Here is a 17,026-nt window from a genome sequence, read left to right as displayed (position 1 = left end):
CAGCCAATGGTGGTGGCCATCTATTGACCAGCAAGATCTGGGACCTGGGTAGCCAAATATTTGGTCAACTGTATTACTAGTTTTGATGGTTGTCTAGAGTATTACAAAGCTTGGTGGCAAGACATGGGGGCATGTGTTCATTTAAGAATGGGGAACTTGTATACTCATCTAGCCAAGATGACAGAGAAACACAGAGGAAGACAATAACACTGACTGAATTAGGAGGGTTATTTTACAAGCAGTTCTGCTTCAATGGCTGGCAGCTGGGAAGTATCCATAGCAGTACAGACTAGATGGGCCAAAAGGTCTTTATGTGCCGTCATCTTCTGTACTATTGTGTTACATCCTCATTAGCTTTTTCATAACCTCATCTTAAAAGAAAAATGTTCAGTTGGCTGGAAATTAATAGAGTCCCCTGGCTATGGTTGCTCCTACCTTCTGCTGTGCTTAGCTCATCCTTTTTGTCCAGGACCAGCTGTTCAATTTCTTTCCTCAGGTCATCTCGATTTAGGTTGCAAGCATCAAAAGCATCGCTCACAAACTCTGATACACCAGGGCTTGTGGAGATCTCGTCCTCAAGCTGGAAAACATTTTATTTTTAATAAGACCAACTCAATCATGTTGTGCAGGTGATAGAAATACAACACTGTGCTTCCTTTGCCAGGGTAAAGCTACGGCACAGGAACTAAAGGCTATCATGTTCAGGCCACTGAAGCTAGTGCTCATTCATCATGACTATGTTTGCTAGCAGCTGCTAGTTCAAGTTCCTCTGTGCATTTTATTTGTCTGCACGGACTCCGCCGCAAACCCACTAGCAAATAGCATGGGAAGACTAACTACCATATTCAAGAGTACCTGCGCTCACTCATAAGGACATTTCATAAGCCAACAACTAAGCCCTTGTGAAGTTCTGCAAAATCATTTAAAAGTAGTTTCTTATACCTGCTGGTTTCTAAAGAGAAACCGGCAGAATTTTGATACCCACAGCACAATTCCAATCTGACAGATGGAGGAAGGTAGCCTATAGTAAAGATGTTTCAGGGTAAAATGATACTTCAAATGGCCAGATAAAATGAACTGGTGGGCCCTTGACCACCCTCTTCTTCATTTTTTCATGCCCTGGATCATAACAACCATAAAGTATTGTCTTGGATTCAGGAAACACTGCAAGCTTGGCTATTCAGGTCCACCTTTCTGAAATATTCCACAGTCTCTAATCACTCTCCTCATGCCTATCAGCTTAATGATCTCTACATAGAACATGCCCTGGACTAATCCTAACCCAGCACCACAGATTGTGTTGGAACTATGCAAGACATCCCTCATCCCTTAATCATTTTGAAATTACCTATAAACGCCTCCCCCACCCTCCCAACCCATTCAATGCAATCCCTCCACCTTGTTGTACACTATTATTATGCTATGATATAAATTGCTTTGTTGCTATTATATTGATCCATGCTGTATTTGTACTACCATTATTGTGCTGTCAGTTACCCCCACTATTGAACTGTTCCATACTGTATATATATGGAGCAATGTTGTACACTGCCTTGAGCATCAGTCTGATGTGATGGTATATAAAATTGAACAGATAATAATGAACTGGAAGTCACTTCCAAAGGAAGTGGAACAAGAGGAGGGCTGTTTCTTTGCTACACAGTCAATGTGGCTAAATAGCATTTTTGCCCGTTCTAGTAAAGACAAATACAAACCCCAAAACCCTGGCAGCTCAGTTCTCTAAAGCGTGTCCCTTTCCTCACCATAGACACTGCACTCAGCCAGAGGCACTGCTGCTTTAAAAATTCCACATAACCTTAACCAAAACTCATTTTGCTAACTTGAAAAAAGGTTATGGTCTAAATTCAAGGTTCTTGGTCAATTTAGAATTTAATTATTGATACTGTAAATTGTTTATTCTCAGCATGAATTAGACAAATTATCCTCAACACAATTGCTTTTCATAATACACAATCCTCTGTCTAAATCCAGGTACATGCAACGGAAATTCAAAAAGCAGCTCACTATCGGGCCTATACAGTAAAAATCGCAGGAGAGCAGGCAAGCGCCCGCTCTCCCGGCATGCGCACAGGCCACTCATGTGCACGCGATTCAGTAAGTTAATTTATTTAAATTAGGGCCCGTGGTAAAAAGAGGCGCTAGGGACACTAGCGCGTCCCTAGTGCCTCCTCTTGTTGGACAGGAGCGGCAGCTGTCAGCGAGTTTGACAGCTGACGCTCAATTTTGCCGGTGTCGGTTCTCAAACCTGCTGACAGCCATGGGTTCGGAAACCGGACGCCGGCAAAATTGAGCGTCCTGTTATCAACCTGCAAGCCGCGGGTCCATTTAAAAATTTTTTTTTTTTTTTTTTACTTTTTTTTTTTAATTTTTTTAAACTTTTGGGACCTCTGACTTAATATCGCCATGATATTAAGTCGGAGGGTGCACAGAAAAGCAGTTTTTACTGCTTTTCTGTGCACTTCCCCGCAGAAATGAATGCCTACCTTTGGGTAGGCGCTAATTTCTTAAAGTAAAATGTGCGGCTTGGCTGCACATTTTACTTACTGTATCTCACCGGAATGACTAAAAGGGCCATCAACATGCATTTGCATGTTGCGGGCACTATTAGTCTCGGGGGGTTGGACGCGCGTTTGACGCGCTATTACCCCTTACTGAATAAGGGGTAAAGCTAGCACGTCAAAAACGCGCGTCCAAATGCCGGTTAACAGTGTGCTCCACTGGAGCGCACTGTACTGTATTGGCCTGTTTATCTAAGTACCCTGTTTTGCACAGGAACACAAGATACAAAAAAAAAAAAAAAAGACAATAATTAGAATTTTAAAGGACAAACAACAACATTTCTTGGCACCTCTTCAGGCTTGCGCTGTGATTTAACTGCAACAGGTGGTGTCTTGGGTCGGACTGTTTCTGGGTAAGAAAGAAAAAAAAATAGTTTGATGTTTTCTGGAAAGACTACAATTTTGTAGTCTTAATATAGACTGTATTACCATCCCAAATTAACCCTCAAAGTTATTCACTTAACAGGGTCTTGGAAGACATGTTTCAAGTACAGATTTTTCATGGAAAATGTTGCAGGAGCTTAAAAAAAAAAATATCAGTTTCCTGTTGCTTTACATTTTATTTTTTAAATTTGAGGACTGTACAGTGTAGGTTTACAGGCTGTACATTTCATTTATTCGTACATACCTGTCAGCTCAATATCATCTTGCCGGCTGCCATTCTTCTCATCCTTGCCTATAGCTTGCTGCTGAGCTGCTAGTGCGGTGAGCTGTGCAGACTGCTTAATGAGGGACACACGGTAGAAATAATTTCTCCAGAACACCTCCTCTTTTACACTGAAACAAAGCAAAAGGACAAAATGTCTATGATGGTAAAAATGTAAGGTCTGGTAAGCATGAACTCCATTGTAAGGGTTCTAGTGACCCACAGGGTACATGACTGAACCATGTCACTGTGAAACACATAATCCTGCAGCTCATCAGAATTTCAGATAACAGTTGGAATACAAGTGAGAAATTTTGTTTTCCTAGGGCAAGCAGGATGGTCACAGTCTCGCCATGCCACTGTTCTGGAGCGGCATCGGAGGCTGCCGAGCTGCCATCGAAGTGGCGCCTCCGGTGCCCCCAGTACCCAAGGCGTTCCCCACCAGCAACGCGGCAGGGTGCCGTGCCAGCTCCTGATCCTTCTGAGGATCAGGAGCTGGCACGGCACCCGGTGATACCTCGTCCTCTTCCATCAATCCTAACCACCCAGGACTTTTGGGAGGAGCTGGACCGCAGGGTGCAGTTGGCGGTGCTGAAAGCACTACAGAGTGTCGAGCTGCCAGCACCACTGGCCCCCATATCAGTGCCAGAGCCTCTGCCATCGATGCTTGCACCCCTGCTGGAGCATCTGGATGTCCTTCTTGGCGCCCTACCTGTGCCTGAGAGGCCTTCGACGACTCCTCTGCCACCAACGTCCTCCACTACAGCGATCCCGATTCCTGAGACCTCTGAGGAGGATGAGGCTGCAGGGACCAGGCACCCTTGCCTGCGGGTTCCCCCTGGTGTACTATGGCCGATGCCCCCCCCCCCTCGATGCTGGGGGTTTCATTGATGCAGTCAGTGCCCTTGGGGCCCAGGCCCACTGCCCCTCCCGGTCTTCGCCCTAGGCGTCCAGGCCACAGCGAGGAGGGGGGGTCATTATGACCCGTGGGACAATGACTCTTTGGACTCATCCTCTGAATTCTCCGACGACCCCCTCTTGGAGCCTTCCCCTCTGGAGGAACTGTCAGTCTCCACCTGAAGACCTGTCATTTATCAGCTTTGTAAGGGCAATGGCAGAGGCCATCCCCTTCCAGCTCCTGTCGGAGGAGGATACCCGTCACAAGATGCTAGAGGTCCTCTAGTTCATTGATGCTCCCAAGGAAATCGTGGTGGTGCCGGTCCACGACATCGTTAAAAGGAGCTCCTCCTCCGTATGTGGGAACACCCGGTGTGGGAACACCCGGTGTCGGTGTGCCTGGTTAACAGGAAGGCCGATGCTACCTATCTGGTACAACAGGCTGTGGGCTTTGAATGGCGGCACCTCCCCCACCAATCGGCAGTTGTGGAGTCTGCGCTTAAGAAGGCTAGACACTCTTGGACCACACTTCTGCCCCTCTGGGGCGCGAACATACAGAGCTCAATGGCAAAGGAAGGAAAATGTTCCAGGGGGTTATGCTGGTGGCTCGCATTGCGGCCTACCAGCTATACATGACCCAATACAACTGCAATCTGTGGAAACAGATCCAAGACTTTGTGGAGAGCCTTCCCCAGCAACAGCAGGAATCTCTTGCAGCCACTGCCATGCTGGGCCTTGAGGCGGAAGACACGAGGTGAGGTCTACCTACGACGTATTCGAGACTGCAGCCCGCCTGGCACGTCTGTACCAGGTGGTTGGCTTGGCTCTGAGCCTCAGGACTCCGGCCAGAGGTTCAAGATAGGCTTGCGGATCTCCCCTGTACAGGCGAGAACCCTGTTTGGGGATAAGGTGAAAGAGGTCATGGCGCAGCTGAAAGATCAGCATGATACTCTTCAGCAGCTCTCCACTAGCCCCTCTGAAGGCCCTTCCTCTGCCAGGAAGTCTTCCAGGCCGGGCTCTTGCAAGCCTTTTTACCGGCCGCGGAAATACTATCCTCCAGCCACCCATGCCCGCCCACCTCAGACCAGTTCCTGAGGTCGTGGCCGGCAGCAGTGGGTTCCGAGGACCCAACCATCATCCCCAGCAGGCCCCCTTCTACAGGTTTTTGACTGGTGGCGAGGGGGCATGAGCCAAACGCCAGTTCCCCTGGCGGTTGATCCCCCAGTCAGTGGCAAGCTCCTTTGCTTTGCTCGCTGTTGGGAGGTGATCACTTCGGACCATTGGGTCCTCTCCATTGTCCGCTAGGGTTACTGCCTGAACTTCAGCAGGATCACAGAGACCGTCCCCCATGTCCATCATGGGTTTGCCTGCCCATCAGGTCGTCCTTCAATCGGAACTTTCTGCCCTTCTAGCAGCAGGCGTAGTAGAGCCAGTCCCCTGCGAGCAGTGGGGCCACAGCTTCTACTAGAGGTACTTCCTCATTCTGAAGAGGAATAGTGGCTTGCGCCCCATTCTCGAACTCAGGGCATTAAACAGGTTTCTCGCAAGAGAAAAATTCAAAAATGGTCTTTTTGGGCACGCTGATCCCGCTCCTCCGAGGAGGAGACTGGCTTTGCTCCCTCGATTTAAAGGAGGCTTACTCTCATACTGCAATTGTCCCCAACCACAGGAAGTACCTCCGCTTTCTGGTGGGGACGGCACATTTTCAGTACAAAGTGCTGCCCTTTGGACTGGCATCAGCCCCACGCGTCTTCACCAAATGCTTGGCGGTGGTGGCTGCCTACCTCAGGCGTTGCTCGGTCCATGTCTTGCCATACCTGGACAACTGGCTGATCCGGAGCGACTCCCACTCCCGGGCCTTGAATTCATTGGCCCTGACGGTTTAGACCTTGCAGAAGTTGGGCTTTGTCATCAACTTCCCCCAAGTTGCATCTCTGTCCGTCTCCATGGCTAGACTTTATGAGCAACAGACTGGACACGGCACAAGTAAAGGCTTTTCTGCCCAATTACCAGGTGGTCGCCCTCTCCTCACTGGCTGCCCTCGTTCGCAACAGAAAGAGGATGCCAGCCCGTCTACTGCTCCGCTTGCTGGGCCACATGGCAACCTCAGTATACGTGACCCCCTTGGCCCGCCTCTGCATGAGGCACCTTCAGTGGGCCTTGCGGTCCCAGTGGCAGCAGGCATCCAAGGATCTGGAGACGCCGATTACGGTCATGACCCTCTCAATCTCTCCCTGATCTGGTGGGAAGCCCTTCCCAATTTGGAAACCGGGCTCCCATTTCAGCCCACGCTGCCCCAGATGACCCTCACCACCAATGCCTCACCCTAGGGGTGGGAGGCCACATGGACGGTCTGAATACCCAGGGTCTCTGGACTGTGGCTGAAGCACGCTGCCAGATAAGCTTCCTGGAGCTTTGGGTGATCCGTTACGCCTTGTGGGCCTTCCAGGACAAGCTGTCCTCCAAAGTCGTCTTCATCAGAACGGACAATCAAGTGGCAATGTGGTACATCAACAAGCAGGGCAGCACAGGCTCCTTCCTCCTCTGCCAGGAGGCGATCCAGGTATGGGATTGGGCCCTTTCCAGAGGGATGTACCTATGGGCCATCTACCTGCTGGGACACCTGAACATACTGGTGGACTGCCTCAGCCGGTCCTTCCAGCCACACGAGTTGCCCCTGCACCCTGCGGTGGCAGCCTTGTTCCAATGCTAGGGCATGCCGGTCATGGACTTGTTTGCCTCCCCCCACAATCACAAGGTGAGCAAATTCTGCTCCCTGATTTCGGGGAAGGGCCATCTGGCCTGCAACGCCTTCTCCCTTCACTGGGGACAGGGTCTCAGGTACGCGTACCCCCCTATCCTGCTCCTCTCGAGGACTCTAATGAAACTGCAAGAGGATGGGGGGTGGAAGACCATAATCCTAGTGGCACCCTCTTGGCCAAGGTAGGTGTGGTTTCCTCTTCTCCAGGACCTGACAGCGAGTGCACTGGTCCCGCTCAGGATGGCTCCCGACCTCTTATTGCAGAACCAGGGCACCCTGCGCCACCTGAACCTTCGGGCCCTCTCCCTCACGGCGTGGATGTTGAGAGCATGATCCTCCAAGCCTTTGCAGTTTTCGGATGGTGTCTCCAGGGAATCGATTGAGTCCTGGAAGCCTTCCATCTGGAAATTTTATAGTTCGAAGTGGAAGCGTTTTTCCATATGGTGCAGTGGTCACGGACTGGACCAGTTCTCCTGTCCGCTTCCCCGCCTGCTGGATTAGCTCTGGCATCTGTCTGAGTCTGGTCTCCAAACCAGCTCGGTCCATGTGCACCTCAGCGCCTACCACCAGGGTGTTGCTGATATGCCTGTTTCGGTCCAGCCTCGGTTTTGGATGGATGCTTTATGCGGAGCCTCATTCAGCTAAAGCCCCCGCTTAGGCCAGCTACCCCGTGGGATCTCAACGTTGTCCTGGCGAGACTAATGCGGCATTTGTTCGAGCCTCTCAATTCCTGTGACCTAAAGTTCCTCACCTGGAAGGTTATGTTCCTGGTGGCGATCACGTCCGCTCGCAGGGTCAGTGAGATCCAGGCCCTAGTCACGTATGCTCCATACTCTAAATTCTTCCATGATCGTGTGGTGCTGTGTACACATCCAAAATTTCTGCCTAAGGTGGTGACTGCTTGATGTGGAAATCATCCTTCCCATGTTCTTCCCACGGCCTCATTCCTACCCACATGTGCTTTCCACATGCTGGACTGCAAGCAGGTGCTTGCTTTCTATCTGGATCGGACATTGAGCCATAGGCAGTCCACCCAGTTCTTCGTGTCCTTTGACTCCAATAGGCTAGGAGCAGTGGTGGGGGAAGCAAATCTTGTCAAACTGGCTAGCGGACTGCATCACCTTCTGCTATGAGCAGGCAGGCCTTCAGCTGTCAGGCAGGGTGAAAGCTCACTCTGTGCGGGCTATGGCGGCATCAGTAGCCCATCTGCGTGCGGTCCCAGTCACCGAAATTTGTAGGGCCGCAACCTGGAGTTCTCTCCACACATTCGCAGTGCATTACTGCCTTGACAGGGACAGTCGCCAGGACATTGCTTTTGGCCAGTTTGTCCTGCATAATCTATTCCAGTCCTGAACCCAACTATCTTTCATCGTGCTCTCTGTGGTACCAGACTGCCCCTGTTTTGCCCCACAGCGCCACAGTTGTACTATTCTACTTGTCCTAGGAGAAAGCGCAATTGCTTACCTGTAACAGGTGTTTGCCTAAGACAGCAGAATGTTAGTTCTCAGGATTCCTGCTCACCTCCCCACGATGTTGGGTTCACCTTCGGTTTCTGGTGTTATTTTTCTCACTCATATTTTTTGCTATGTTACGAGACTGAAGGGGGACCTTGCGTGGACGTGTGGATAACAGCAGGCTGGGCATGCTCAGTCTGCCAGTCAAAGTTTCTAGAAACTTTGACAAAAGTTTTCCGTTCTGGGCTCCATCGGATGATGTCACCCACAGGTGAGGACTAACATCCTGCTATCCTAGGAGAACATCTGTTACAGGTAAGCAACTGTGCTCTCTACCAGCCCAATTCAGGCAGAAATTTCTAGTAACAGGCTGCCTAATGTGCACAAGATTCAGGCTTGCAAGCATGAGTGCAATCTAAGTCTTCTGTCTGGACACAGGGGTAACAGACTCTAAACAACCGCAGCTATTTGGAGAATAGGATTGTGACAAAGGTCAGCCATTTTCCCTACTGAATCAGGTACTTATTAAAAATGATACAAAGCTTTTAAAGTTCATTTCTTTTTCAATTGTGAGGTGCAGAGGAACCAGGGGCAGCATTTCTATTGTAACATGAATTCAGCAAGAAAAACAGAGGCTACATTTTACACAGGAAAGAGTTCCCAAATCTGGATTCATTTCAGATTTATCTCCCTCCTTCTCAACGGGAATACCTTTGTAGCAAAGGCAAAAGCAAGCTGCTTACCGTAAACGGTGTTTTCTGTGGACAGCAGGGTGAATAGTCATGATATCTGGGGATGTCCCTCCGGTCCTCTAGGTGGCGGAGCTCCAAAAAGCACACAGAGTTGAGCTCTGTGTGCCTGCCTGTGTACATCACCACGTGGTTCCCAGCCTGCCTCAGTCTGTTATCCAAGCTTGCACTTGCACCGTCCGGAGACTATTTGGGGAGGTGGGTGGGTTAGCATGGTTAATTCACCCTATCCATGGAAAACACTGTTTATGGTAAGCATACTTGCCTTTTTCCTGCAGATAAGCAGGTTGAATTAGCCATGATATCTGGGGAAATCCCTAGCTGAAAGGTTGAGCACCCCCTGGCGTTGGAGGTGACGTGTAGTCCATTCCGGTTCTTGTATGGGGGTGTGCTCAACCAGGCACCCCTTTGTGGACAGTCTCCTTTGCTGTTCCTGCCAGCAGAATAGCTCGACCTACCACCGCGTCTGCTGTTGCTTGCTGGTTAAGGCAGTAATATGTTGTGAAAGTGTGTAATGACGATCATGTGGCGGCTTTGCATCTATCCTGGATAGGCACTTCAGACAAGTGTGCCATAGAGGCTGCCATTGCTCTGATCTGGTGAACCTTTGGTGTGGTAGACAAGGTTTCTGCTCTTTTAATATAACAGAATCCAATGCTCTGTGAAATTCACGATGACAACGTCCTTTTGGTGACGGAAAGTCCGGGGACATTCGGGTTGAAAAAGACAAATTGTTGAGAGGCTCTGGAGTTTATAATATGCTAGGGCACGTTTGTAGTCCAGTGTGTGAAGCCGTTTTTCTGCCTCCGATTGGGTGAGGCTTTGGAAAGAAGGTCAGTAGCTTGATTGTCTGATTAAGGTGGAAGGCTGACACCACCTTGGGAAGGAATGAAGGGCGAGTCCTTAATGTCACTTTGTCATTGTAAAACTCCAGGTATGGTGAATAGTGGACTAATGCTTGTAAGCTTACTGACTCTCCTTGCTGAGGTGAGGACCTTCAAGGAGAGATACCTCATGTGACTACTGTCCATAGGTTCGAAGGGCGGAAGCATCAACTGTTATAGGACCAGATTAAGCTCTCACAGCACTGGTGGCTTTTTCACAGATGGGCGCAGCTGGAGAATGCCCCTCAAACCTGGAGACAAGTGGGTGGCACGATACTGGAGAGCCATCTTGAGGGAGGTGATAAGCTGCAATCGCGCTTACATGCACTCTGATGCTGACCTAGGCCTGCTTGGTATAAGGAATGAAGATAATGTAGCAGGCGCTCGGGGGGGGGGGGGGGGGGGGGGGGGGGGGGGGGGGGGTGCATGAGAAGGGGTCAAGTCCTTACTCTCCACACCACCTCGAGTATTTGGCCCACTTGGCTTGGTAGTTCTTCCTAGTTGAATGCTTCCTAGAGGAGACTAGTACATCCTGAATTGGTCGTAGTAGATCCAAGTGCGCTAGAACTGTCCTCTCAATTTCTATGCTATCCGCTGGTGGAGGAGGCTATAAATCTCCCCTGTCTTTTGGCGGTCGGATCCGGACACGTCCTGGGAGTCGTGTTCACCCGATGGACTAAAGGAGTAGGTGGGCGCCTCTCTAGCCCTTGATCACCTACGGGACTGGGAGAGTGAGGGGAATGCAGCTCATGCCCCGCCCTTGCTCTGTTCGGGCAGGTGTCAGGGCTCAGATTAGATCTGCCTCCCCTAGGGATGTGGACATAGCTACTGACCGACAACAGTTGCTGAGGCGGTCGAAGTGGTTCATTCTTTTCGGGCTGCTGAGTTTCCTGGTTTTGCTGTACATGGAATTTATGTCCGTAATAGGGTATGTACCCTGGAGCTTCCACCCCATGCTTACGGTCCTTGTCGATTACCACAACAGAGGCAAGGCCAGGGCAAGCGGTTGATTGGTGGTAGATCCCCGGGGCAGTTTCAGTGTGGGAAAGGGTATCCTGTGCTGAAAGCGATGCCCACTGGACTGGAACTAACGGTATTGCCCACAGGTACGCCGGATGCAGACCATCTGCCGCCAGAAGGTGTAGGTTCTCTCTCGTCTCCTGGGAGAGAGGCAACATGGGGATCAATCCAGACAATCCCACCAGAAGGTGAATCAATGGCGGGTGGTGCTCCTGCAAGGCGCTTCGTGGTCCTTTCCTATCTTGAACACTGGTTTCTCCTGGTGTGTTGATCCTGGGAATCTATTTGAGGTGTCAGTGTTGGTGACAATAAACAGGTTGCTCCTAAAACCTTTGTTGGGGCTTGGAGCTGGTTGGGTCCTCAGGGACACACTGCTGGCATGGGTTGCGTTGCTGGGTGTGATTCTGGGATTCCTGTAGCTCCTTGGATGGTTGGTACAGTTGCGGGTGAAAAAGAGGGTAGGGCCCTATCCCCGTGAGTTTGCGTCTGCAACCTCCGAGGGGTTGAATAAAATCTCCTTTCGAGCTGTTGCTCTCCTGGGGAAGTCAGAGACTGGACCGCAACATTCTGTTTTTAATTGAGTCACTGTCTCCCATAAATTATCTCCAAAATGGTTATTGGGAAAGCAGGGAAGGTCAGCGAGCTTCTAATGGACATCTTCCCTGACGGCACTTGCCCGAAGCCAGGCCAGGCATCTGCCATGATGGCTCCTGCAGAAGTCCTCGATGAGGTGTCGAATGCTTCATAGATCATGCAAAGCAAATGGTGCAGTCACTCCTCCATTGCATGCAACTGTGGGGAGGGGGGATTGACATCCAGGTCAGCAGCCATCACCACCGGTTTTAACAACTGAAGGCATTCGTATAAGTATTGGGTGATGTAGAATTGATGCTGCTGAATCTTCGCATTCAGCATTGCGGCCTGGAACGTGCGCTTGCCAAAACTGTCCAGATACTTATTGTCTTTCTCTGGGGGTCATTCATGTGCAGCCAGGGTTTCTTTGCATTGTTCATGGCCGATTCTACCACGACAGAGACATGAGGAAGTTGCACCATGCTGTAAAAGGGTGACACCCGCATTCTGAATTTGAGGTCCGTTTTGCGTGAGGTTGCTGCTCCTGAAAAGGGAAGCTGCCATGCCTGGGTCATCAAGTCATCTAGGTCTGCGTGTGAAGGCAGCGCAGTCGGCTCCGTCAGTGACTCGAAAATCTTGAGGATCCCTAGAATCTCCGTTCTAGGGTCCGGCACTTTCTTGGTTTCGACACTGAGGGTCCTTCCCACCTTCTCCACGAATTCAGAACAGGAGATGTCTCCTGGTGGGAAGATGGGCCAAGGTTGTTCCTCCGGGGAATCTGATGGGTACCCCGTCGAGGAGTCTGGTGACGAGGCGAGCGATTCGTATGGAGATATTTCTTGTGGCTCCTCCCGTGGGGGGGAGTTGTGCCTGGCCAGTTGATATCTTCCCTTGTTGGGGATGGTGATATGCGTTGGGGGGGGGGGGGGGGGGGGGGGGGGGGGTGGTGTGTGTTTGGACGCCCCCTGCAGCGTTGTTCCAGCGAGGACAAGAAATGCGTCAGCACTTATATCTGTATCATCGCCTGTGCGGCCAGAGAGCGTTCCCTGGGGGGTCCTCTGGGGGGGTACTGCCACTAATAGAATGTCCGAATCTCCATCCATTATCGACTGCAGAGCTCAACTCTGTGTGCTCTTTGGAGCTCCGCCACCTAGAGGACCAGAGGGATGTCCCCAGATATCATGGCTAATTCAACCTGCTTATCTGCGGAAAAAATATTATCTGAACTGGTCTTGATACATACATTTCACTGCATTCCCAGGAAGACTGAGAATGCCGTTAAATTTCTACTGGAAGATATGTTCCTGCACAGACTTTATAAGCTCTGTATATATGATTTGTATTGCATACAGGAATTCCGGTATATAAAAATTTAAAATAAATAAAATAAATAAATATACACCCTTGTAAATTGTTATACGACTAGCTACTTAATCTGTTATCCCTTTACATAAGCTTTTTATGGGTCAGTTTATTATTTAGATATACTTGTGCAGGTTTTTATTTTTATCCATTAGGGATAGGTGAGAGCTATGACCTGGATCTGAATTGGATCCAAATCAGGTGTGGCACGAACTGAACTAGCAATAAAGCGGTGACCTGATTTAGATTCAAACCCAGATATTTTTATTTATTTATTTATTTATTTTTTTAGCAGGCTTGGATGCATTCAACAATTTTCAAACCTTTTAAGAAAGGATAGTAATCACTCAAGATCCCATCTACCCCCAGGATTGTGCTGGCAGCAGCTACAAGACTGACAGTCATTCCTATTATAACTTAAGTGATATATAAGGCCAGGGAGGGATATTGACTATGGTTTTTCTTTACGACAACCGTCATCATAACAAAGAAATCACTGCCTGCTCTACTTCTGCTTGCACAAAATGAATGCTCCTAAAAGTAGCAGGAGAGAATCTTCTTCAAAAAGCACTAACTCATGAGCTACTTGAGTTTATATACTTATTGTCCACCAAAAGTAGGTATCCTATGCAGTTTTTGATATATATTCTACCCATTACATATTTGTGTACATATATAGCAGGTTCAAATTTAGCAAACTATCATTTGCTAAATAAAATATATCAAAGCTAAGGAACTGGTTAAATTAATCAGTTTAGTGGGATACATTAAGCAATATTTATCAGAGGTCTTGGATAACTAAATAAAATTTCTTACAGCTTTGGAACAAGATCAAATCGCATTCTGTTGAGAAGCTGATCTTCCTGAAGCATTATCAGCGCGATTGGATACATCTGATCAAAGTCAAAATGAAACTGCACACCTGCAGGTGGGTCCCGTAAGAAGTTGCGTCTGTCCTTAGGAAGAGAGACTACAGTTAGCACTCTGAAAAATAGAAGACGTGGTATTGCTGCAAGGGACGTCTAGTACTATAGAAGATAACGGACTGTTCTGTGACCGTGCTAATTAAAATGAAAGCATTATCTGGTACCTTTCTAAAAAACCTTCATTCTGGAAGAAAGATCAGCATGCTGAGCTTGGTAAGGAACAGGCCTCATTTTATGCACCAGTGTAAAAGCAGAATCAGTGCCACAGTGTAAGGAATTCTTCATGTAAATTTTAAGCTTGTAGCATGTTTACAGGGCAAAACGTGCCCTCACTGAGTATCTTTAACAGATGTTCAAAAAAGCAAGTTTGCTTACCGTAAATAGCAGGATGAATTAGCCATGCTGTCTGGAAAGCGTCGCGATCCCGAGTAGGCGGAGTTTCCCCTAGCTGATCACAGAGTTTTTAACTCTGTGCAGTAGTGTTCCCGCGCAGTTCCCTCACCTCTTCAGTTTTTGTAGCCAAGCGAGAGGTAAGTCAAGAAGGTATGTCTGTCTCTTTGTGAGACTGTCTAGGGAGGAGGGAGGGAACGCATGGCTAATTCATCCTGCTATTTACGGAAACACTGTTTACGGTAAGCAAACTTGCTTTTTCCCCGTCGATAGCAGGGCTGAATAAGCCATGCTGTCTGGGAGTCCCAAGCTCCCGGGTTGTGTCCTTGTATATTCATTGATTGTAAGTTTGGACACCAACCCTTGAAGTGGTAGACAGCCTCATGTTCCTTTTAGTGATAAGACTGCTGTGCCTAGTGCTGCATCAGATGTCTGTTGTTGTAGGCAATAATGCGATGTGAATGTATGAATGGACGACCATGTTGCCGCTTTGCAGATATCAATTAAGGGAACTTTGTTCAAGTGGGCAACTGATGCTGCGGTGGCATGGATTTGGTGCGCCTGAGGCTTAGTGAGTAGTTTAATGGAGCATTTGTTGTAGCAAAAAAGTATGCATTGCGATAACCAACTGGCTATGGTCCTTTTTGATACTGGTTGTCCAGGGTCATTTGGGTTAAAAGGAAAGGAACAATTGAGAGGGCCTGGAAGTTGACCGAGTCCTTTTCTTATAGTAAGCTAACGCTCTTTTACAGTCCAACGTGTGTAAAAGATTTTCACGGTCGTTATTATGTGGTGTTGGCATAAAATAGGTAAAGTTATGGTTTGATTAAGATAAAAAAAATGTTACCATCTTAGGCAGAAAGGAAGGGTGAGGACGAAGTGTCACCTTGTCATGGTAGAATTCAAGATAAGGGGAGTAGTGAACCAAGGCTTATCCCAGGACAAGCAGGATGCTAGTCCTCACATATGGGTGACATCGGTAATGGAGCCCTATGTACGGAAAACTTCTGTAAAAGTTTCTATGAAACTTTTGACTGGCACCAGAGTGCCTACTGAGCATGCCCAGCATGTCATGATATTCCCTGCCACAGGGGTCTCCCTTTAGTCTTCTTTTTTCCGCGAAGCAATTAGCCTCGCGGTTATCAGGAGTCCTGTGGGATTCTCCACATATTTTCCTTACGGAAAGCTTTAAAAAACTTCAAACGCAGAGGGTCTCCCTTAGTTTGATCATCGCGGTGAGTTTTTCCCGTTCTCGCGGTTCCGTGCCGTTTTTTGACTAAAAACAAAATTTACCTGAGCCTTAGGCCGTCGACGGCTGCCCGGCCACAAAATGGCTACAGGTTTTAAAAAATGTCCGAAATGCGCGAGAAATATGTCTATTACAGACCCTCACCAAGACTGTGTACTTTGCCTTGGTGAAGGTCATGATGTAAAAAATTGTCCCTTATGCGCTACGATGACCTCGAAAGGTCGACGTCTACGGATGGACAAGATGGAGCAATTATTCAAAATTCAACTGATTACTGCTCCATCTACTTCCACACAATCGTCTCCGGCTGGGGCGATTAGGAAAGTGGTCTTGAAGAAACGTCACTCCGGTGACTCGGGAGACGCTCCTTTTTCCTCCCCCTCACCATCGTCCAGAGCGTCCACATCGAGTAGCGAAAAAGGGCGCGAAAAAGATAAACATCGCCATCGGCATCGCAGGCCGCAACCAGCAACCATCGCTCCGATACCCGGCGAGCCATCGGCGGAAGACGGGGCACCGAGTAAGAAAGCCCGGCTCCAAAGTAAGGCTTCCGAGCCACCGACAGGCCAACCCTCGCCGATTCCGGCGGAAGGAATCGTACCTCCTCAGGGCCCTGAGGTCGTACTACTGTCGCCACCACCGCCTCCCCCCATGGGTGCTCTGTTCACATCATCCATGCGGGCGGAACTTGACAGTTACATACGTCAAGCGGTTAAGGATGCCTTTATCGAGGCGATGCCACGGCCTGCCACTCCGGTTCTGCCATCGACACCGGTCATAGGAGGATCTCCGGTTCCATCACCGATTCCTTCACTACCGATGCCAAGGAAATCACCGCTCTCCTCGATGGCGCCGATTCCATTGCCGGTTCTACCTAGGCCGCAGCCACCGGATTCAGCATTGCCGATTCCCCGAGTACCATCGATTCCACCACGGCCATCGATCCCGATGGCACCTTCGATGCCTTCTCAAGAGTCCATTTTTCAACCATTGATGGACAAGCTGGACTCATTAATACATTGCTTCTCATCTCTACCACATCCTATAGATGTAGATGACAGTCAAGAGCCAATACCAGGTCCTTCGGGTGTCCCACCACCCCTCAGACCTCAGACTCCACTTTCTGAAATGCCAACTAAGCCTACTAGGCCGTTGGAGCTTCCTCTGGATGATAGTGACGAAGAATTCTCCTCGGATGAAGACCTCCTTTCTGAGCCTTCTCCCCCAGAAGATAGAAGAAAGTCACCACCGGAGGATCTCTCTTTCTCCAACTTTATTAAGGAGATGTCTCAAACAATTCCCTTTTCTCTCATCTCTGAAGTGGACAGCAGACAAAAAACCTTGGAGGTGCTTCAATTCGTAGACCCTCCCAAGGAAATTCTTGCTATTCCTGTTCATGAAGTTTTACAAGAACTTATGTACAGGATATGGGAACACCCTGGGTCGGTGGCAGCTGTTAATAAGCGGGCGGATGCCACTTACCTAGTACAACCCATCCCGGGGTTCCAAAAAACTCAACTACCGCATCAGTCAGTG

The 17,026-nt window shown here is 49.0% G+C and overlaps 1 protein-coding gene across 1 annotated transcript in view; it reads right to left on the bottom strand.

The window, feature by feature from the left end:
- SYAP1 (synapse associated protein 1) overlaps window positions 1-17,026 on the bottom strand; it is a 72,335-nt gene that overhangs the window by 23,470 nt on the left and 31,839 nt on the right. The window contains 4 exon segments of the mRNA XM_029603288.1: window positions 436-580; window positions 2,870-2,928; window positions 3,208-3,356; window positions 13,742-13,881. Coding sequence (XP_029459148.1) covers window positions 436-580; window positions 2,870-2,928; window positions 3,208-3,356; window positions 13,742-13,881 — 493 coding nt within the window.

The sequence above is a fragment of the Rhinatrema bivittatum genome, chromosome 5 (assembly GCF_901001135.1).
Source record: "Rhinatrema bivittatum chromosome 5, aRhiBiv1.1, whole genome shotgun sequence".
Lineage (NCBI taxonomy): Eukaryota > Metazoa > Chordata > Amphibia > Gymnophiona > Rhinatrematidae > Rhinatrema > Rhinatrema bivittatum.
The sequence above is the reverse complement of the archived record's forward strand: the minus strand, read 5'-3'. Positions and strand labels throughout refer to the sequence as shown.